Genomic DNA, 22742 nt, shown 5'->3' with positions numbered 1-22742 from the left:
TTTTGTGATAAACAAATATTTTTTTTACGTGCAATACAAAAAATTCGTTGTTTATATTCATGTAATTTACATATCTTGTTATAATATTTTAATTAAAATGAGTAGACCTAACAGAAATTAGATTTTTTATGCATGTTATGCATTAATCATCAACTATTATCTAAACAATTCGATGACTTTAAATTTGAGGTTAAGAAATTATTCATCGTTTGATCTGTCACGACAGATCATATCAATACCAAATTTTAACTATTTGGTCTCATATTGTGACCACAAAAAAAGAAAATGAAAATTTTTGAATTTTCGAAGTAACATATCAACGAATTAAAGAAATGATTTGTAACTTAATAATTCCATAATTTGTCGACAAATTGTATCCCTGATGTAAAAGAAACGCAATATTCAAAATTGATAAATTTATACTTTTAATACAGGTCGGATAAATAGAAAATTTTGAATTCTCCCAGTATTGTACAAATGAAAATAAAGGGATGAAATTTATAACAATTGGGCATACATTTGCTTCGAAGAGATATGAAAAGACGAACGCAAGCCCTCTGGTAGAGAGATTACAAATTAATTTGTAGTGATCTATGATTCAAACACTAGGTTTTTAAAGGTTATTTCTCGTCTTCAACAAACAGGTTGTACAAAATTATGCAATGCATAGCATATAATAGTTATTCATTATTAATTTCTTCCAACACTACTTGAAAACAATTTGTTCGTTGTACTAAGAAATGTGCAATAAAATTATTCTATCGAAACACAAAATACCGGTACTACACTGATATTTCTTATTAATTTTAATAGAAATAGATGTTTAAAAACATACTTATGACGTCAATCCGGTATATCATTACCAATATTCCTTACGGTATTCTTCATTGTTGATGGGTATATTATATATTTTCGTACGATTACAATTGTCAGAGAATTTTCAATTACATTTGTACAAAATGAATTCAAGAGAATGCTAGGAAAAGTGTAGGTATTTGAATCTCTGAATCGATTCAATTAAGAAAGTATTTTTTATTGTAACTTATAAATTTATATATTTTATATTGGTTATTAATATTATCGGTTAAATCGATAATATATTCAACAAACTGTTGATATTAAATTAGGGCTGAAGTAAATGGTTCATTGCTAGAAAACATAAACTCTAACGTATCTCTGTAAACGTCTCACTATAGATAAAAATCGGAAATATTTTGGTTCTATTAAAGTATTCTTTTCGAAAATAACAAACAAATTTCAACAAGTTACATTTTCAAATAATTACCATTAAAAAAAATAGTTTCAAGTTACACATATAAATTCTCAGAACAATATTTCAATACTGTACGTTTTTACTAAAAAGGTAATTCGAAAGAAAGTGGTATAAGAAGTGACACCCACGCATATTACAGCCCTGACACCGTATGATATCCGCCGACAATGGTGTATCGAGTGCGCAAGCAGGCGAGTCGAGACGAGCACGGTAGGGCAGTCGGCACGCGCGCGCGCGCACGTTTACTTGGTTGCGTTTGCGTTAAACTTTGTCTAGAATCTCATCGATTGCTTTTTAGAAAATCAAGTATAAGCAAATACTTCTTCCGGGCTTAGTCAGCATAGTAGTAATGTATTAGAAAGTAAAACTGCCGCGAGTAACCTATTGTCCATGTTCCTTGACCGATCTACGAATAAGTACAGTCGCCGATTCTCACCTTTGCACACGCAAATCAACCCAGCCGCAAAATCATCGAGTAACGGCAGCCATCTTTGCTGCCTTCGAAACAGGCTGTGGTTTGTGACAGAGAGACGGTAGTGGTTCTTCATGCGGTTCACGCGACTATCCCGTCGCCTATGCACTCTACGAAAGTTCGGAAATCATTTTTAAGTGCAGCTAATTAAGAGAAGTAAGGAACTCGTGTCACGAATCCGGACTACCAAAATATGGCAATGGAGACGCCGAGGCAGCGTGAGATTGCCGCGGAGGACAGTATTAAGGTAGTCTGCAGGTTTCGACCTCTGAACGACTCCGAAGAAAAGGCTGGCTCTAAGTTTATCGTCAAATTCCCTTCCGGCGGCGAAGAAAATTGCATCTCTATCGGGGTATGTTTTATACACGTCATTGTCTTTTTTAGTTATCATGCTCGTTAACCGTTCAGCTTACGTGTGATGTCATCGTGCTCAGCTGACAGCTGCTCTCAGTCCTCCTCTGCATAGTGTCGTATCTGCGAACCGCATGCCATGCTTTTAACACTGATTAATAATTTTTCAAATGACGCTAGATGATTCACTTTTGTTATTTGCGCCGGAATCGATTTCGTTCTGCCATCATCGTTTCTCCTTCCCATGAACGATTTTCTTGCGGGGACGCAATATTACTTCAATGGCTTGATTAAAACTTAATTTCGAAATGGATATTCTTCCAAACTATCGACGACGAAACTTCTTTTTGAATCATAAAAATAGTCGATTACTTTCGTGATAAACCTATTCCCCATATTCCAGAGTATCGTTGTCGTGATATGTCCGTGTTCGATTAAATGTAATTTTAGCTTTGAGAAATATTTAATTAAGTTCGAATTCGTTAGACATTAATTTAATCAACGAATCACAAATTTCTTATAACTACTAAGATTATATAAAACTTTTGCTAACTTGCATTTATGATTTCTTTCTTTCTGATTATGTATTTAGAAAGAAGGTAGTATGTACTTTTATATCGTACGTTTTATCAGTCTAATGAAAAAAACTTTATATTCTGTGAAGTTGAAAAAGATTATATCATCCAATCACTTGCGTGATTAGTAATTTCTTTCATTTTTATGATTGACTAATTTTATATAAGATAAAAATGCAATTTGTAATTATTTATAATTATTTTATTAAAAATATTAATCAATGCTTGTTATAAGCTATTAATAATGTTTATTTAATTTTTTACTTGCATGTAAAAAGTAAAAGTAGCTGAATTCCATTTTTAAGTATTTTTAAAAATATAATTTTTAAACGATTTGGAATACATGTATTTCTAAGTAAAATGTCTATGAAATATACTGTCTTGTATAAAAGCTCTTTGATCTCCTTTGGTGCTTAGGAAAACTATGTATCTCTATTGTTTCAAGGAGTTCATGAGACAAAGCTTTGGTGAATGCAATTGTATCCCTTTTTCCTGCATTCTTCCAAGTACATAAGAGATTTGGAAGTCTATAATGTGGTACATCTTTTCTTATATAATATAGATTCAATATCAATTGTTTCTACGAAAAAAAATGTCATGGGTGAAGTGCCATACTGTATTATATTTAAAAGTTACAGATATTTTTCAAGATTTTTGTATTATATTATTTAGACGCGTTCTTTAACCCTGTGGCGACAGACGCCGGGTCATTTTCGACCCTCCTTCAGGACAGTGTGAGTTGGGTCGGCCATGCGTTTACATTGTAGTTGAGACTTGAGCCACAGCACTCCCCTCTCTTCCCACAGTTCTCATTTTAAAACGATAAGATTTTGTTTCTGTCTCTGGAAAAATGGATTCTGTGGCAGTTTTTAACAGCGAACAAGAGATAAATTGTACAAATTTTGCATCAGATGTTTCCAATATGTCAGTAAAACATTTAAAAATTCAGAGAAATGTTATATTTGTATATTATACAACAGAATAAATATTGTCTAACTATATTTCATAAATATATTTTCTTCACCTTCAATCATTATTCAATATTATAAATTATTGAAACAAAATGTTGTGGAAAAAATAGTTATTTAAAAAATGTAATTTAAAAAATAATAATTTTCTGAAAAAATAGTTTTTAGAAATCTTATAATGTAAATGTAATATAAAAATTTAACCTAAAACTTGTGAAATGGAACAAATGTATTTGGAATGTGGGTCATTTTTGACCCGGTGCCCGGAGTCGCATGAGTATAATTTGACCCATACTCGTAACCTTCTACTTGGAAGGTTAATTCAGTATTATAATATTATTTTAGGGAAAAGTATATCTTTTTGACAAAGTATTTAAACCAAATGCTACTCAAGACAAAGTGTACAATGAAGCAGCTAGATCAATTGTCACAGATGTTTTGGCAGGATACAATGGCACTATTTTTGCATATGGTCAGACTTCTTCAGGTAATGAAAATTTATATTAAATAAAACGTACAATATTTTATTGATTGCTAAAAAAATCTATGTATCTATATACAATTTTAATAGTCATCTTAAAAGTAAATGCCCAATGTAAAAGAAATCTGGAAAAATTTCATTTATAAAAATGTATTATCTGTAAACAGGAAAAACACACACAATGGAGGGTGTTATTGGAGATTCAAATAAACAGGGTATTATTCCCAGAATTGTTAATGACATTTTTAATCACATCTATGGTATGGAAGAAAATTTGGAATTTCACATTAAGGTATCATATTTTGAAATCTACATGGATAAAATCAGGGATCTTCTTGATGGTAAGGACTTGTTTTGGATTTTATTATTACTTTCAATATAATTGTCTCATTCTTGATACTCATAATTTAATTTTTCCAATTTTATCATTTTTATGTATTTTTAGTGTCTAAAGTGAATTTAAGTGTTCATGAAGATAAAAATCGAGTTCCATTTGTGAAAGGTGCAACAGAACGCTTTGTATCTAGTCCTGAAGAAGTGTTTGAAGTTATAGAAGAAGGAAAATCAAATAGGCACATTGCTGTAACTAATATGAATGAGCACAGTTCACGTTCTCATTCTGTATTTTTAATAAATGTCAAACAAGAAAATTTAGAAAATCAAAAGAAACTTTCTGGAAAATTATATCTTGTTGATTTGGCTGGTTCGGAGAAGGTTGGTTATATATTTATTTCCTTAAATTTTGATCTCTTTTATGTTTTTATTATTGTACGTAAGTTTCATATTTGCATTATATTTTAGGTTTCTAAAACAGGAGCAGAAGGCACTGTGCTGGATGAAGCAAAAAACATTAATAAATCTTTATCAGCACTGGGTAATGTAATTTCAGCTTTAGCTGATGGGAACAAAACTCACATTCCTTATCGTGATTCAAAATTGACTCGCATTTTACAAGAATCTCTGGGAGGCAATGCTAGGACTACAATTATTATTTGTTGCTCTCCAGCTAGTTTTAATGAATCAGAAACAAAATCGACCTTAGACTTTGGTAATATAAAAATTCTATGATTTCTTATTGGCAGTCAATACAAAGTTACCAAAGCATTACTTTATGTATTTTTTCAGGTAAACGTGCTAAGACTATCAAGAATGTTGTCTGTGTCAATGAGGAATTGACGGCTGAAGAATGGAAACGTCGCTATGAAAGAGAAAAAGAGAAGGCTGCTAAATATAAAGGAAAATTCGAAAAATTTGAGGCTGAATTAGAACGTTGGCGACGGGGTGAAACAGTTAACCCTGAGGAACAAGTTAATTTGGTTGAAGCACCAGATGTTATAACACCAATTAACATATCCATTGAAGGTATACTTTAATTTATAAAAATAAAGATGTCCTGAATTTTTATTAAAATATAATTGTTTTTAGGCAAACTTGATGATGGCCCAATGCCAGCCACTCCTGGTGGTAGCTTGATGGCTGGTTCCTTATCCAATGAAGAAAGGCAAAAACTAGAAGAGGAACGCGAAAGACTTTATCAACAATTGGACGACAAGGATGAAGAAATTAACCAACAATCACAATATGTTGAGAAGCTGAAAGAACAAATGGAAGAACAAGAGGAATTAATTGCAAGTGCAAGGCGGGACTATGAGCAACTTCAACAAGAAATGAATCGAATACAGCAAGAAAATGAAAGTGCTAAGGAAGAAGTCAAAGAAGTTCTACAAGCACTGGAGGAACTAGCAGTTAATTACGACCAAAAATCGCAAGAGGTATTTTTATTTTAATAATTATTTTACTATATTGTATGTATCGAAAAATATATGTATATTGCTATAAAATTAAATATTTGGATTTACAGGTTGAAGTGAAAAATAAAGAACAAGAAGCTTTAACAGAAGAACTTCTAGCAAAACAAGCTGCATTAAACACTACTGCTTCTGAACTACAACAACTACGAGACATGTCTGCTCATCAGAAAAAACGTATTGCAGAAATGTTAGCGAACTTCCTAAAAGATTTGGGCGAAATTGGAGTTGCTATTGGCGGCGATGAAAATTTAAAGGTAAATAAATAATGTAAAATGTATTTACGAAGCAAAAATGTAAACGTATTTAACATTTCATATTTCATAGGTTACGCCGGAAAGTAATGGTAAACTCGAAGAGGAATTCACAGTAGCAAGACTTTTCATTAGCAAAATGAAATCAGAGGTGAAGAATTTAGTACAACGTTGCCAAGGATTAGAAAGTTTCCAAGTAGACTGTAACAAGAAAGTAAGCGTTCGATTTCGTATTCTTTTAATTCATTATGTTTCATTTATACACCATGTAGGAATTTATTTAAGTAGTGCTGATGGTTATAAGGGTGAATAAATTTCTATGATATACGTGTATTGAATGAGGTAGTAGTAGGAACAAAACATTAACAAATCACACAATTAATACCTACGTTGACTACGCTGACTACACTATTCCTTCTTTACGCGATACGACACGCTTTGACAATTTTCCAACAATGACTGCTCTTGACTGCCAGTGACTGCTCTAAATGCTTTTCTTTCGCATCTTATATCCTCACACGCATTCATTCCCTTTCATTCTAATTTCTCTCATTCAATGCGTCTGGTCACGTACGCTCAAAATTTTTCAGTACGGCCCTATCTCAATCGCTCTTCTTTCACACTTCACTCGCTCATCTATTCCAAACACTTCGAATTCTCTCCGGGCCACACGCAATCCCTTTCATTCTCACACATTACCACAACTATGATACTTACTCGCATATTTTAGGTTGCCGAATATGAAAAAGACTTGGCCGAATGTCGTTTACTCATATCGCAACATGAAGCTCGTATGCAAACATTAACAGAATCAATGAAAGTGGCAGAAGCACGAAAACGTGCTTTGGAAGAGGATGTCGATGCTTTACGCGAGGAATGTGCGAAGTTGAAAGCTGCAGAACAAGTACAAGCTGTCACAAATAAAGAAAAAGCAGAAGAAAAGGAAGCAGCAACAAAGATGAGAGTGGCACTGGAAGAACAAATGGATCAATTACGAGATGCTCATCAAAAACAGGTGAAATTATAGATACGCTAAAATATGTCATTAGTTGGTTATTGATACAACATATTTTTATTAATACTGAATATTATTATAGGTTGCTGCACTCAGAGATGAATTATCTGAGAAGCAAGAATTAATCAGTGAACTTAAAGATTTGAATCAGAAATTCACATTAGCTCATCAACAAATGCAAGCCGATTATGAACGATTGAAGCAAGAAGAAGCAAATAAGTCTATTAAACTACAAGAACTAATCTTGCTTAATGAACGCCGTGAACAAGTATGTATGAATTTAATTGCAAAATACGCTGGAACAATTATAAAAAGAAATATTGTCCATTATTGATTAATTGCTTACAGGCTCGCAAAGATCTCAAAGGTCTGGAGGAAACAGTAGCCAAAGAACTTCAAACATTGCACAACTTGCGCAAATTATTCGTCCAAGATCTCCAAACTAGAATAAAGAAAACTATAAATGCAGAGGATAATGAAGATGACGGTGGATCGCTTACGCAAAAACAAAAGATTTCGTTCCTTGAGAATAATTTAGATCAGCTTACCAAGGTATATTATCATAAATACTTATTACGATTTTTGTACTTTTCACACTAATACGAAGTGTGTTTTTGTTTCTAATAGGTTCACAAGCAACTCGTGAGAGATAACGCCGATCTTCGTTGCGAGTTGCCCAAACTTGAAAAAAGATTACGAGCTACAATGGAGCGTGTGAAAGCTCTCGAAACAGCATTGCGAGACGCCAAAGAAGGTGCAATGCGAGATCGTAAACGCTATCAGTTTGAGGTCGATAAAATCAAAGAAGCTGTAAGACAGAAGAGTTTGGCTCGTCGTGGACCTAGTGCACAGATTGCTAAGCCGATTAGAGCCGGTCAACACCATATAATCAATGTTAACACTCTTAGAACAGGACACCATGGTAAGTAATAACTTTGAATATATTTACACATTCTGTTTATACACAACTCTTTTTTTTAGATGTACATAATTAAACATCTACATTCTGATTGTGAAATCGTGGGTTTGTTCGATTTTGTACAAAAGGAATCGACTTGGGACGCTTTACAATTTAGAGTAAGTGGGTCGTTTTGATCTGTTTAATACTTCGCCCATCAGTTTCACTAAACCAATGTGCGAATAATAGTTATTAACAAATTTACACAGTTTTCTAAAAAGATATCTGAAAAAGTGGTAAATATTAAAAAAACGAACAAACCTTGCGACAATTCTTATTTAACGTTTTTGTTTGTTTGTTAAATAAACATATATGGGTGGTATTATTTACGAGACAAAATTTTTTTTAGTTAATCAATATTTTTGTTGATGCAGTTTTGATGTTTGTTTATTTTTTTTCATGTTTCTATTCAGATATGGGTAACAACGTACAGTGATCGTGAGCATAATGCCAAACCCTTCACTTTTACAGAAAACAAATGCAAGAACGCTTTCAACAATGAAAACAAAAGAGTTCCAGAGACTCTAATTTGTAGAGAATACACATAAATGTTACAATTATAATAGTAAGGGCAATAGACGTAATATATCCACAAGGAGCACCGCCAGTTCTTTTTATTTGTTTCGAAACAAGCATGTGCTTAGGTATATTCAAATAAGTGCATTAAGTTATGAAGTTAGTGCTGCATGTCCTGTCGATTTGTAAATAGTTAATTTTTATAAATTATTTAATTTAATATCATGCACGATAAATAAAGGTGAATGTCTATCAAATAATCATGCAAAGGCCTCTCGTAGAAAATATTTCAATTATTTCTATTGGAATTTTGTACTACTACATTATATTCCAAGTATTTGAATATCTTTAAAAAAAAAGACAAATGAATTCCACTTATTATACAATAACGAATAAATTTTTGTGATTGACTCTAATATAATTTGACCGATTTGTCCGTAATAGTTTTATTGAATCTGCTATAGACGTTAAAATTTGTGAACAATGGAGGCAGTACCATTTAAGATTTGGTAGGTATCGCTAACGTGAAATGCGATTGGACATGCGGCCTTGAGAAAATTGTAGGAATTATCGTGGCTTATAAGTATTTATAATTGTAAGAATTCTCTCCATTGCTATTAACAAATTCGTGACAGCAGATAACTCCAGACCTTCCTAGAGGGCTCGCTTAACTCAGAGTTAAGTTTGTTGGCTTCTCGAACAATTATTAAGGTCCAAGAACCAACGGCTTTACGAGAGAATGTTTTCGACAGAACAATTTCATCCCAACATTCATTCACGTTTATTTTATTAATTATAGTCCAGTTTTCATTGCATCAATCTTTATATAATCATCTAATTTAAATTAATTTATTATTGCTTATTCTTGTTTATATCAGAGGCTTTTATACTACATTTAAAGCTCGCAGCCCAACGAAATTGGTCTGTAGGAAAGTCTTTTGTCTTAGGTAAACAAGATAGTTTACGTTTCTTCGTTATTGAGCTCGTGCTCAGAAGTTACCTAAATGTATACTGTACGTCTAATTGTGAGCTGTTGCACAGGTCTGCTTAAGTTCCTAAAACCTGTTGCAGGCCACCGATAATTCGCTCACAACACATGATTCTTTGAGTATATCGTACACACAAATGCATTTTTTTTTTTTAAGTAAACTCTGTTCTCTATCCATATTTGTCGATAATTAATGCTTTTCAATGTGTACTTTTTACATACTTTTTGTAACTTTATTTATGGTTCTCTTAGAAATTTGTGAGCCACACGTACTTGATGTATTGTCTAATACAGGAGAATTCTAAAGGTTTATTAATGTAAGACATAAGTTTCTGTAAACTGTGCGCAACAAAATACCTATTTGTTCGCGATGTACTGGAATTTTGTTACGCTCAGACATTTTATGGTATGTAGAAAAAAAATTAACGTTTTCTTTACGAATTGTTCTCTCTCTTTGTGGACAATGACGAAAGAAATCATATTTCCACACAAGATCATTTTTGTCATCTTCCGTTTTTTAACTTTTGTGATATCGAGGGTGAAATTGTGTTTGCTAGTATGCAAAGACAAGTGCGTGGTGCATAATGAGTGCAATTATTACTAAAATATTCTTGTCAAATGTATATAAATATAACCGTACCCCATTACATTAGTTTGGCAAATCAACAAAACAATCTACGCAAAATGCTCTACTCGTAAAAGGCTACAAGTACATATATGTATTTATCGCAAAATACACGTAATATTAACGTTTTAACGCCTTAATGATCTTCAAAATATTGTCATACAATAATGTATTTTTCATTCTACTGTGCAAATAAGGTATTAACATATTTGCTGAATTTTGGATCATGATTCAACAACCTTTTCTCAAGCTACTGAATCGTGAAGTAAAATATCAGCCTAGCTAATTCTTTGATTGTGAGTTTACAGGCATCGGCCATTTTTCCTTACGAAATAACATTTATTTTTATAGAGTATTATAAAGGCATTATTGATTTTTCAATGTGGATAAACAAGCAAAATCTAAGATACTTATCGAATAAGTTTGTCTTATGATTAAAATATAAAAAAATGATGATAGTTACTCAAATACACGAGTTTATAGCCTATTACGATTAACGTAATCTAAATCACTTACATACATTTTTTTCGATTGAAGTATCTATTTGTTTTGTTTTATTTTCATAATTCCTATTATTTACTCCCATTCTTGAAAGAGATAACAGAGCTTGGAATAATTTGATGAATTTTATTTGTATAGAAAATTTCTCAAGGATCAAACAATCATTGAGAAAGTCCTTTTAATCGGAAATTCCCGATATATACATGAAAATAAAACCAGAGTTATTATTATTTTCGTAATATGTCATATTTAAAATTATAATGCAAAAAGTTGTAGTGATATGTATTCACACAGGAAAAGAAGGATCACTATTAAAGAGGAGGTTGATCTATTACTGCTGCGGTTTTTTTTTTTGTAAACTGTATGAAATATGCGAACGTGAAGGAAATAAATAAGTTGACAGATGTAGATATTCGTTTCATTGTTTTTGCTACATGTCGAAAATGTGTTGTATAGAGAAAGTGTGACAAACGTATTTGGCTATTTTATATAGTTTTCTGTACCGTTTTATTCAAGAAATTGTGTGTCTCTTGTATATGTTTATTGAATTAAGCTTCACAAAATTTTCAATTCGTAAAATATTTTTCGTTACAGATCAATAATACAGAACTCGACGAAACTACACAAGTAAGAGGAAACAGAAACTACAATATAAAATTAAAGAAAAATGTACTTGATGCTGATCTGACTCAATCCACGGGCATTCCGTAACATTGTTTTCAACTCGACATAACTCGGCAAATAACATCAACAATTATACCACTATCATATTTATGTAACATTTTTTTTTCTATTTTACGCTGCAGTTTCTATATTCGATATTACATTTTTATCTTAATTCCTCCGTTCACCGAATGTTCGATGCACGATTAAAAATGATCTCACGTTTCTCCCATTTTGATCATCAAATATAAAAGGACGCGTGTCTGATTGGGTAAGGGGGGGGGGGGTGAAGGATTAGGCGTGTCTGTAGGAATGGGTGTGTCTGAAGAAGTGGGCGTGTCTGAAGGAGTAGGGGTGTTGGGAATGAGATTGCACGATGAAATGTTCGGCTATCGGAAGTTCTTTATTGAACACGTGTGAGCAACGTAGATAGAAATATAAGGTAATTTCTAAGCCCGAGGAATGGGAAAAGTAACAAGTGATTCTATTGTATTGGTACACCAGGTATAAGGTACGACACAGTATAGTTAACTACAATACAATAGGTACATCCGTTACTTTTCCTACCTCGCCCATGTAGCCTTGCCCCACTCCTTATACATGGAATTCATCTTACTTTTCTGCCTACGTTGCTGGTGAGTGGATAAATTGTTTAAGATTGATAAGTAATGAATGAAAGTAACGATCGATTAAATAAATTAGAATAGTATGAGGCGCCATCGAGGAGCTAAAGTCTGTGGCGATGCTTGGTGGGAGAAGAGGTCTGGATCAAGCTTCTCCCATCATAGGAATCTTTTCTAAGTGGTCGATCTATACATTTCTATACACATTTTCTGATTGATCTTCCTATTAGACTGCTCAAGAATCCTATTAGATTTTCGTATTCAAAAATAGTGTCTGGTTGAAACAATGCACATTGTCATTATCGCTCGATAAGGGCAAGAAGTCCAAACACGTTACAACATGTCCAAATACGTCCAAACATTACACATGTCCAAACATGTTACAACATCCAACTATGTCCAAACACGTTACAACGTCCAATCATGCCAAATATGGTCAAACATGTTCAAACACGTTACATGTCCAAACAATATGACGTGCGGTAAAAATATTAATAGGTGCGGTGAACAAATTCTTCTTGCAGTATGCTTATATTTCTCTCATTCTTTTTTCGCTTCTCTTCACTTGTTTTTCGTCGTTTCCCCTCCAGCCTCATTTTAAATGCATTTTCTTTGGCCCTTTACTCGGCATTCTTATCTCTCAAAGTTCCTTTTCACTTATTTTCGCTTCCTTTACGTCTACCTTTTCTGTTGGTCGTCGTTTAATTTTGTCCGTTTACTTCTACTTTTTTCACAATTCTTTCATTCCGGTTAGAATAAATCGTACAGCAGATGGAAGGACTGCATCAAACAACTTTTTAAAAATTAACCCCGAAGCACGAAAATTTTTCACTTACTACGAAAATTACATACCATTCGGAATTTATGTGGACCGACGAGAAGAACATTTTTTCAACTTTTAACAATGCGCAGGTATTAGCATTGTGATAAAAAATAACCATAAACATTTGGGTGAAACTTGTGAATGTATGAATTACCGACATTAAGAAAGTTTTATTGCAACTCAATGGTGTGTAGCGACATATATTTGTATTGAAGTAGGTTTGCTATAAAACTGCAATGCAAACAATAAATCCTTTTTCATTGCATGCTCTGTGTCCACGTTACAATAGTATGTATATTCTTTGAAGTCCTTGATCATGTTCAGATCTACCTCATCTGAAGCAGGAAACAAAATGCAGTAGCAGTTCTAAAAATTTTCCTAGATAGATGATAGATTTATATTTAGGATCTAGAGAGGCTGTAGCTACGAAGTACTATAGATTATGATAAACACAAACACTCATTTAATTGAAACTACTTTTAAGGAAATTTACTATTATCATTCTTATCATTACTTATCACTAATATTACTCGATGAATAAGATCACGATGCTTGCATTAAAAACGTAAAGTGAATGCATTAAATTTTTATTCATTATAATACCACTTAAACCTTAAGTAATAATTCTTGGATAGCATATTTATTTAATAATAAAATAATTTATATTATACACCTGCGTTTTTTTTATATTGAAATTATGGATAATTTCAATTTTCCTTGTTGATTTTATAATAAAATTTATGCAAATATATAGTGATAATTTACAGCATAGTTCAATGTAGTAAGAAACTAAACATTTATATAATAATATTTCTTTATTCAAACCACTTGCTTATTTCATTATTTTTTTAAAGATGGATGTAATGCACTGGAATTTGAAACAGCAATGTTTAGAAAATACATTGTCACTAACAGATTTACGAGCAAAAACATTTCCTGCAAAGGATCAAGTACTTGATCGTGCACCAGTATTAAGTGAAGACAAATACACTCCAAAAACTTTAGAGGGCAATTGGTTTGAGCGTAGAATTGTTTATATACCCCCACTTGTTGATTGGAAAAGTACATATGATGCAGACTATAAACTTCATATTAATAAATCTTGGAAAGAAAATCAAATTATAAAATGGAATAATAAACTTGATCTTGAGGTATAAAAATATTTTAAAAATATAATTTGAAACAGAGTTGACAAAAAGTGTACTGTTTTAATACACAACACCATTAGATTATTGAATCTTTGTAATATACTTGAATACAACTTTAATATAAGGGTATATATCGAGAGAAATTATTTGGTCATAAAAAGGAATATTATAGTAACATGACAACAACTTCTGATTTGTTTTATAATATTTTACCAAAAGATCTTGAAGGACCTAGAATCAGATCATATCATGCAAGGTACATATTACTTTTCTAATTAATAGTAACTACATTTTATCGTATTTATTGCAACTATTATTATAGTTAATATTATGTTGATGTGCTTTATAAAATTTATATTTTATATTTGGAGACAGCAAAAATGGGTTCCTGAAATAGACCTGACAAAAAATTATGGTAATTTGACACAATTTGGATTAAAGGAAGCATTGAAAAAAGAAATATATAAAAATTCAAAGGAGGGAATAGCTTCCTGTCGATGGCAAACCACTTATATGGAAGAAATTGGGCATCTAAAAGATCGAAAAGTTGAACAAATCACACTGTAAGTTATTGTTTAAAAAAATTTAGTTCAAAATTATTTTCAGTAATACTAATCCTAAATATTAAAATTTAACTTAGTTTAAATTTTATAGTATTTTAGCTAAATGTAACATTTTGTTAAAGATTCAATAGACGGCATGTGGATTTCAATGTACCAGATCTTAAACATTTTGAACATAAATCATCAAATATTGAACGCTGTTTACTTCCATTTAAAATAAAAAATTCAGTTAAAATTTAAAGAAAAACATTAAAAACATAAATTAAATTTAGGATAAAAATTAATTAACTTATTATAGATTGTAATAAAATTGTGATATATCAGATAAAGATATTATGATATACATTTTATTAAGTTGTTTTGATGTCAAGTTGTGACATAATAAACATGTTTATATTTTTACAATGTGCAGGGCACTTTAAATTTACGACTTACACATGTACAAAATTGTTGAATGTTATGTGTAACTTAAAAACTATCTTCTTAACATTTATCTTAGATTGATTTAAAATCGCAATTAAATTAGTAGTACAGTCTTGTCATTGTGTACTTCAAAAAAACGCAATTCTTATATGGAAGCACGCAGATGTGGATATTAATAAGTATTAACAAAATTCATCTAGAAAAAATTAAGCTTAATTTTAGTATAATTTTAAAGTAATTACAAAATATTTTCAAGATGTAACAATGTTATTAAAATCTTTATTCTGATATTCTGTTTCACTTTATGGTATTGCTAACTTGTACTTTTACCGCCTGCGGTTTTTGTTATGAAGTCATTCAATAATCAAAGAGTTGTAATTTTTTTAACACTGTAAGTAATACTCGTAATTTTTTTACATCTACATTGTGTTAAAATGTACTTTATGCTAATGTGATAAAATACTAGAACATGTTAATTAAATTGTGAAATAAACTGAAACATAGACAATATACATGTAATTTTCTATGAATTTTGTCAAAAGATTACAATAAAAATTTAGAGTCTATTAAAATTGAATGTATAGCTTTTTCAAATTTATTGTTTTATTTTCAAATAAGATAATAGTACAAGACTGCAAATACCAAAACTCATACAAAAGATTAACATTTATTTTAACACCATTGTTTTAACATGATTTATAATCTGTGTGTTAATATATTTTAATGTGTCATAAGAATCAAAAAGGTGGTACAAGTCTTTCTCACATGTAAACAAGCAGTAATAAAATTAAATCAAAAAACAATGATCAATATAAAATGAACATAATTTCACATTATATCATTAATTCTTAAATTTGTTAGTCTATGTACATATTTCACTAATGAACACACATGAAGAACATTTTCTTTATCACAAGATTGACATTTAGAATGTCATTCAAATTTTTGTCCATACCAGTATCTTACTTTCCATTATTATTCTTTTAACTTAATGTTCAGATTATTGTCTAAACTTGATTGATACTAAAAATACATACAAAAGAGAATAGTAATATATAGTTGTATTGACTTGTGCTAATAAAAAAATTGAGGGATATTAATAGACATCTATGATATCAACAGAAAATATTATATTGGCAGTAAACTATCTGTTCATTAATCAAGTTAAAAGATTCTATTTCATTCATTACTACTTCTTAAAACAGAAATCAATGTAATTGATAACCAATAACTAAAATACACATAAATGGCAAATCTAAACTAAAAATGAGTGACGAAAAAATATATTATGATTTATACCCTGTTTAACATAGCAAAGTAGTACATAATACTATTATGTTTAATATAAGTGAACCGCATAGAAGTGCTGATAACCAAACAGGACTCATAACGATAGTAGTATGACTAGGAAACATTTGCATTTCAGATGAATTCTTAATGTCACTAGTATTTAAATTCTGTCCTTGCACACACTGATCCATAAGAAGGGAACCATTGCTTTGATAATTCTGAGATAGTAATAATTTTTTTTGAGAACTGACATTAGATGATGCAAATTTCATAGTTTGGTTACTAATTGAATTTTTTAATTCTGAGAATGGATACTGCAAGCTTTGTTGACAAAAGGATCCAACAGGACTAATGTTATTTTGTCTTGAAGTATAATGAGATTGTGTTCCATCTGACGTAACTGAACATTGATCAAATTCATGTATAGATGGCTCCCTGGATGGAGCAAAATTAGAACCTGCAGAACCAAAGCCAGAACTTTGGCTAGATGATCTGGATAATGATGGTGGATCAATATCTTCTTGCCAATATCCACCAGCTACCCATGATGCTTGTGTAACTGACTTCAGTTTGGGTGGTGATAAAATACACTTTTTACCAGATGTATTATTTAATTTTTTAAAAAGCTCAGAACTTCTTGTACTGTACACTTTTTTTTCAAAAATTTTGGGTGTTTTAATTGTGAACTTTGGTTTATCTTCACTCAAACACAATGTGCTTAATGTACTTAAACTATCATTTAATGAATAGTATTCTGCTGGATAGTTTTTATGTGGAGATATGGGTTTATAAAGTATATTGTTACCATTAATAGGTGTTGATAATAATTGTGATTCTTGATTTGTACTATAATAACAAATTTTCAATGAAAGTACTATTATTTTATACTGGATATATATAAAGTCAGTGAATAAAATATATTACTTACAGTGGACCTTGAAATACTTTAGATTTAGGAGTTGCTGAATTTTCCATACAAAGATGCTTATAGTCATTTACTATATTTGGTGATAATTGGTTAGTGATTGTTTCATTTAAACTGTTGGTAATTTTAGTATCAAAATCATATTTATCACTTGAAGTTTTTGCCACACATGAATCAGATAACATTGTATCTTTTGTGAAAGATTCGATTTTTTTAAATGACATATTTTTAGTCAATGTACTTTTATGAGATCTAGGCTTTACATTAATAAAGCCTATAATTGAAATGAATAACATTATCTAAAACAAAATTAAAAATTAGTAAATCGTCAATTTATAGCAATACATTGATAAATGTTAATGCAATACATTTTACTTTAACTTATCTTACCATGTGGTATTGAGTAATGTATTCAAGAGAGAACCATGCATTCTGTAAACCTACTTTAATTAATTTTGAGTCTTTAAAAGGTAAAAGTATAATAATACAAATCCATAAAAATATAAGCAATATATCAGAATTTTTTTTTTTGGCAGAAGCTACCCAGCAAGCACAGAATTGAAAGAACAGTCCTCCAATTGGCAGAAATATGAAATCCGTGTTATATATTATCATAGAGTCCAAAATTGTTGAAATTATTCTGAATATTGGTTCGGAATATGTTGCATTCTATGACAAAAATGTTACTGTGAAAAGTAATTTCATTAAATCCTATTTCAAATTAAATGATGTATACTTACATTAACAATAATAAGAAAAGGTTTCTGCTTAAACAACAACATTTTGTATTTAGCAAGCCATAATGCTTGTTTGTGTAATGTATTATGTACTGTAATTTTACAATTTGCACACAATGGATATTGTTGTTCTAAACCATCTTTAAACAGTTTTATCTCATGATCATAATTTTTTTCATTTATAGGTTTGTAAGTAGACAATTTTGATATTTTTAAGCTTTCGTTCAATATACATTGATTGCAAAGGCCATTCTTTGCAATCTTATCAATTTTTATATCCTGGCTGACTCTGCAGTATCTTTTGATTTCATTTGGAGAAGTTTTATACTGTTCTGGTATATCGTATGCGTAATCACCATTCTAAAATTTGATGTGGAAGAAAAAATAGAAATGGTACTTCAAAATATACATGGAATTCTAAAAGATATTGCATAGATAGTCTGTTTCAATTCTGTATCAAGATATTCCCATAATTTTAAAAATGTTTAATAAATCAATTAATTTGACCTGGCAAAATAATTAAAATACATTATGTGTAAATTCTAAATAATTAAATTAACATTTTCGATTGTATTTTTTGTTATATGAACATATACCCTAACACGTACCATTTGATTTATATGCTCTATCAAATTTTAACTGAGTATATTGATTTACCTTAGAAAAACCATTATATTGTTCACAATGTGGACACAACCACCAGTTAAGTTGTTGTCTCCAAATCTTAGTGTTATTATTACAAAACCAGCAATTTACTTTCACAGGCCACCTCAGTCTAACATGTAAATAAACATGATATAAATGTCATTATATTTAAAAAATGGTAAAAAATAGGATTGCTCTTACTTTAGTTTTTGGAAGACCGTGATGATGGTAACGATTATTAACAAAATAGTAGAAAACATTGACATAAAACTGAATGACAAATCGAATTCCATTTTTTATGTGAATAAAATGTAAAAATTAAGGGTAGAGTTCATCTCCCGCCAAGCGGCTAAAGAGTGCTTTCACCTTAACCTATACGATCAAAAATTTGTGTAAAAACCATGTAGTCACGTGGCATACTAAACTTTCTCGTTGCACTTTTAGTATTATACAGTTTATATTAAGTGTTAAAGAACACTGTTCATCACTCACATTAAATTTTCATATAAATGTATAAAATAATTAAATTGTAGTATCATAGATTTAATTTTCCATGCCGCCGCTTACTTTATCCTACAAATTTTTAAGCACTATCAAGTACCGTTACGCTCTCAGCCTTACCAACTGTACTTACCACACATAGGACTTCGTAAAGAAAATTTAAATAAGATAATTTATTGTAGATGATGTTGAATGCTAAAAAAAACTTAATTTTAATAATTTTATAATTACTTTTAGAATAGCAGAAACTTTGATAAATGAGTCGAAGAAATGAAAAAATATTTTAACAGACTACTACAAATATTAATAAAGTAAATGTTATTTGAATATTATTATAAATAATTAAAAAAATGATACATTATAAATATTAAGTTTGTAATACTATAATATTATTCTTCGTCCAGAGAAGCTTGAAAGATATTAAATAACATAGGGTGATTGTAAGAGACTCCAATTGGTTAGCGGTGACTCTGGTTAGAAGTGTATGTGAGTAGTCTACACAGGTTGAAACACTGATTTGTGGATCTGTATACATTATTTTATTACATTATTTGAAGTTTTGATACATTTTATTTTATTACCTCATACTGCAGAATTGTAAAAGGTACACTGCTATTTTTATATATATATATCAAATTAAATGCATGATACATAATTTATTAGAATGTTTACAATTAAAAACAAATACAAAAGAACTTCCTTTATTGAGAAACTATTTATTTTCGTTAAATATTTTTAAAACTTTTCTTAAAATACGATTTCTTAATTAGTAACTGCTGAAATTATCTAAATGGTTTTACCACAATGTTTGTTTTTACAATGTCTAAAATATTAATTTAGTTTCCATATAGATTGTTCCAAATATGAACTTTGGTATGGTCATAATGTAAGAGGACAAACCTAATTTCTTATAACAGTCTTTACTGTACAGTATGTTAATTATATTAAAAATCTAAAAACTCTTTCTCTGTAATTTAAGAACCATACTTAATTATGTAATTACTGACATATTCTTTTGTTTTATTAAACCCCATAGTTTTAAATATGGTAATGTAGTATATTTTAAATATCTTCTATTAGAAAGTTCACCAATTTTATCATCCTTTTGAAAATATACTTCGCGTATTCAATAATCGCAAATCTACTCTAGACATAGTAATACATCATTTTATTCAAAGCTAGAACAAGTTTTTCTATTACATTTCTTATTAATTTGATTTATCATTTATTATTAATTCAGCATAGTTAAAATTACTACTGTTGGTTACAATATTACTTTCCTATCGTTTGGTAACATAAAAAGCTCATGGCTCATCATTTTTTGTAGATCACTATATAATATCTGTATAAAATTAAAAGAATATTAAAATGTATTAATCGTTTTGTTCTGATACCACAAATGCTGACACTCATGATATTCTAACCAATTGATGAAAATTTCCAGTGAATTCCTGGCGAAAATTTCCCGCTAAAATGGTTGCTAAATAGTTCAGTCATAGATTATGAATAGATTATATACAGAGTTGTTTAGTAGGCGTCGAAAAAGATGATGTTAGCGCCATTTACGTTATGCCATGGAAACTCAAAGTTTCAGAAGGAGTGCTCCAGACCCTGGTAATATCGATATTCGATATTAAAGCACTCTTGTAATGATTGACTTCCGTCTTAAGATTGAATATAGAAGTCAGTGACAAGCAATTCTTGTAGTAGCAGTGGATATAACTGTTGAGTTTTGAATTTTACTTTGTTTCATTTTACAAGTAAATGGCAATATAAAACAAGAGTAATTATTATTTGCAATTGGTTATGAGTAGTGAGTGCGAAATGACGCTCACAAATGTGGTAAGTAGGCTAGTCTAAACACGATGTAATGTTTTGTACTAATTTCTAACTTCTCAAATATTTTAGACGGAAATAGATGAAAAAATTGCGAAAAGAGAAGGTTTCAAACCATATTACATTACTAAAATTGAAGAGTTACAATTAATTGTAGCAGAGAAAAGTCAAAATTTGAGGAGGTTACAAGCGCAACGTAATGAACTTAATGCAAAAGGTTCTCTTTATTCTGATTTGTATATTCCTTGTTTTATGCAATTAATAATTTTTGCTTATTTTAATAAACTTCATTGGGCATGATATATTTTGTACTAAAAATGTTGTTATCTTTAGTACGCATGTTACGAGAGGAATTACAACTTCTTCAAGAACAAGGATCATATGTTGGAGAAGTTGTAAAACCAATGGATAAAAAGAAAGTTTTAGTTAAAGTGCATCCTGAGGGAAAATTTGTGGTGGATATAGACAAAAATATTGATATTAATGATGTAACACCAAATTCAAGAGTAGCATTGCGTAATGAAAGTTATACTCTGCATAAAATCTTACCAAATAAAGTGGATCCACTTGTTTCTCTTATGATGGTTGAGAAAGTACCAGATTCTACCTATGAAATGGTTGGTGGTTTAGATAAACAAATTAAGGAAATTAAAGAGGTTATAGAATTACCTGTTAAACATCCTGAATTATTTGATGCACTTGGAATTGCTCAACCTAAGGGAGTTCTCTTATATGGACCTCCAGGTAAAGGAATAATCAGAAGGAAGTACTTGTTTATTTCTTATCAGGAAATATTTCTTATAATTTATTTTTAGGCACTGGGAAAACTTTATTGGCAAGAGCTGTTGCTCATCATACTGAGTGTACTTTCATTCGTGTGTCTGGTTCTGAGTTAGTACAAAAGTTCATTGGTGAAGGTTCACGAATGGTTCGAGAACTTTTCGTAATGGCAAGAGAACATGCACCATCTATAATATTTATGGATGAAATAGATTCAATTGGAAGTTCACGCATTGAATCTGGGTCTGGAGGTGATAGTGAAGTATGTTTTATATATTAGATTTAAAAGTTTGATTTCTTATTAGAATTTAATAAGTACTATGATTAGGTTCAACGAACTATGCTTGAATTACTTAACCAATTGGATGGTTTTGAAGCAACAAAAAATATAAAAGTTATTATGGCAACAAACAGAATTGATATATTAGATCCTGCTTTACTAAGACCAGGACGTATTGACCGTAAAATTGAATTTCCACCTCCAAGTGAAGAAGCACGTCTTGATATTTTGAAGATTCACTCGAGAAAAATGAACTTAACTCGTGGTATAAATTTAAGAAAAATTGCAGAACTTATGCCTGGTGCATCAGGTGCAGAAGTTAAGGTACTTGATGTTTTTTTGCAAAAGTAGTAATGTAATTCCGCATATTAGAATTCTTTACTCATTCTTTTCTCTTTGCTTTTTTTCAGGGTGTGTGTACAGAAGCTGGCATGTATGCTCTGAGAGAACGTCGTGTTCATGTTACTCAAGAAGATTTTGAAATGGCTGTAGCAAAAGTTATGCAAAAAGATTCAGAAAAGAACATATCGATTAAAAAGTTATGGAAGTAGTCGATTACACTCTGTATTCATTCTTTCTATATTATTTGCATTTTTTGTAAAACCTTTTGTGAACTGCATATAACTCTAATTGAAATATATACAAAATAAAGATTATAGTTGTAAGAAAAGGATTATTTAAACACTTATTATTCATATAATAAAGAATGTAGTATTACTT

At 30.4% G+C, this 22742-nt stretch overlaps 4 protein-coding genes across 9 annotated transcripts; 3 read left to right on the top strand and 1 right to left on the bottom strand.

Annotated features, from left to right (window-relative positions):
- Window positions 1-1462: 1462 nt before the first annotated feature.
- Window positions 1463-11704, top strand: Khc (kinesin heavy chain). Of its 4 annotated transcripts, none has more exons than XM_076312322.1 (14): window positions 1463-2097; window positions 3985-4126; window positions 4288-4461; window positions 4566-4834; window positions 4922-5168; window positions 5246-5482; window positions 5546-5892; window positions 5982-6185; window positions 6256-6396; window positions 6913-7197; window positions 7280-7465; window positions 7546-7749; window positions 7825-8119; window positions 11380-11704. In XM_076312322.1, exons 1-14 carry the CDS (start codon window positions 1939-1941, stop codon window positions 11385-11387), a joined length of 2898 nt encoding a protein of 965 aa, XP_076168437.1. In that variant the 5' UTR covers window positions 1463-1938; the 3' UTR covers window positions 11388-11704. The 4 variants fall into 4 exon arrangements, with proteins under 4 accessions (XP_076168437.1, XP_076168433.1, XP_076168434.1 ...); XM_076312318.1 differs by lacking the exon at window positions 11380-11704 and adding an exon at window positions 8627-11193; XM_076312319.1 differs by lacking the exon at window positions 11380-11704 and adding an exon at window positions 8569-11193.
- A 34-nt stretch (window positions 11705-11738) lies between these two features.
- LOC143147238 (uncharacterized) lies at window positions 11739-20735 on the top strand. 3 transcript variants are annotated; one of them, XR_012992203.1, is made up of 3 exons: window positions 11739-12983; window positions 13749-14298; window positions 14418-14556. XR_012992203.1 is itself a non-coding variant. In XM_076312327.1 (3 exons), exons 1-3 carry the CDS (start codon window positions 14219-14221, stop codon window positions 20596-20598), a joined length of 300 nt encoding a protein of 99 aa, XP_076168442.1. In that variant the 5' UTR covers window positions 14066-14218; the 3' UTR covers window positions 20599-20735. The 3 variants fall into 3 exon arrangements, 2 of the variants coding, with proteins under 2 accessions (XP_076168442.1, XP_076168441.1); XM_076312327.1 differs by lacking the exon at window positions 11739-12983 and adding an exon at window positions 20571-20735 and having other exon boundaries at window positions 14066-14298; window positions 14414-14605; XM_076312326.1 differs by lacking the exon at window positions 11739-12983 and adding an exon at window positions 14728-14854 and having other exon boundaries at window positions 14066-14298; window positions 14414-14605.
- LOC143147236 (uncharacterized) lies at window positions 16125-19218 on the bottom strand. Its single transcript, XM_076312324.1, has 6 exons — window positions 18827-19218; window positions 18638-18755; window positions 17984-18340; window positions 17634-17912; window positions 17247-17542; window positions 16125-17164 (listed from the first exon to the last, which is right to left on the bottom strand). Exons 1-6 carry the CDS (start codon window positions 18916-18918, stop codon window positions 16333-16335), a joined length of 1974 nt encoding a protein of 657 aa, XP_076168439.1. The 5' UTR covers window positions 18919-19218; the 3' UTR covers window positions 16125-16332.
- Window positions 20736-20782: 47 nt separating the features above from the next.
- Window positions 20783-22695, top strand: Rpt6 (26S proteasome regulatory subunit Rpt6). Its single transcript, XM_076312325.1, has 6 exons — window positions 20783-20968; window positions 21035-21179; window positions 21296-21706; window positions 21778-22004; window positions 22071-22346; window positions 22433-22695. The coding sequence occupies exons 1-6, from the start codon at window positions 20933-20935 to the stop codon at window positions 22571-22573; spliced, it is 1236 nt and encodes a 411-aa protein (XP_076168440.1). The 5' UTR covers window positions 20783-20932; the 3' UTR covers window positions 22574-22695.
- The last annotated feature ends 47 nt before the right edge of the window (window positions 22696-22742 follow it).

The sequence above is a fragment of the Ptiloglossa arizonensis genome, chromosome 5, assembly GCF_051014685.1.
Source record: "Ptiloglossa arizonensis isolate GNS036 chromosome 5, iyPtiAriz1_principal, whole genome shotgun sequence".
In the NCBI taxonomy this organism is placed as follows: Eukaryota; Metazoa; Arthropoda; class Insecta; order Hymenoptera; family Colletidae; genus Ptiloglossa; species Ptiloglossa arizonensis.
The sequence above is the reverse complement of the archived record's forward strand: the minus strand, read 5'-3'. Positions and strand labels throughout refer to the sequence as shown.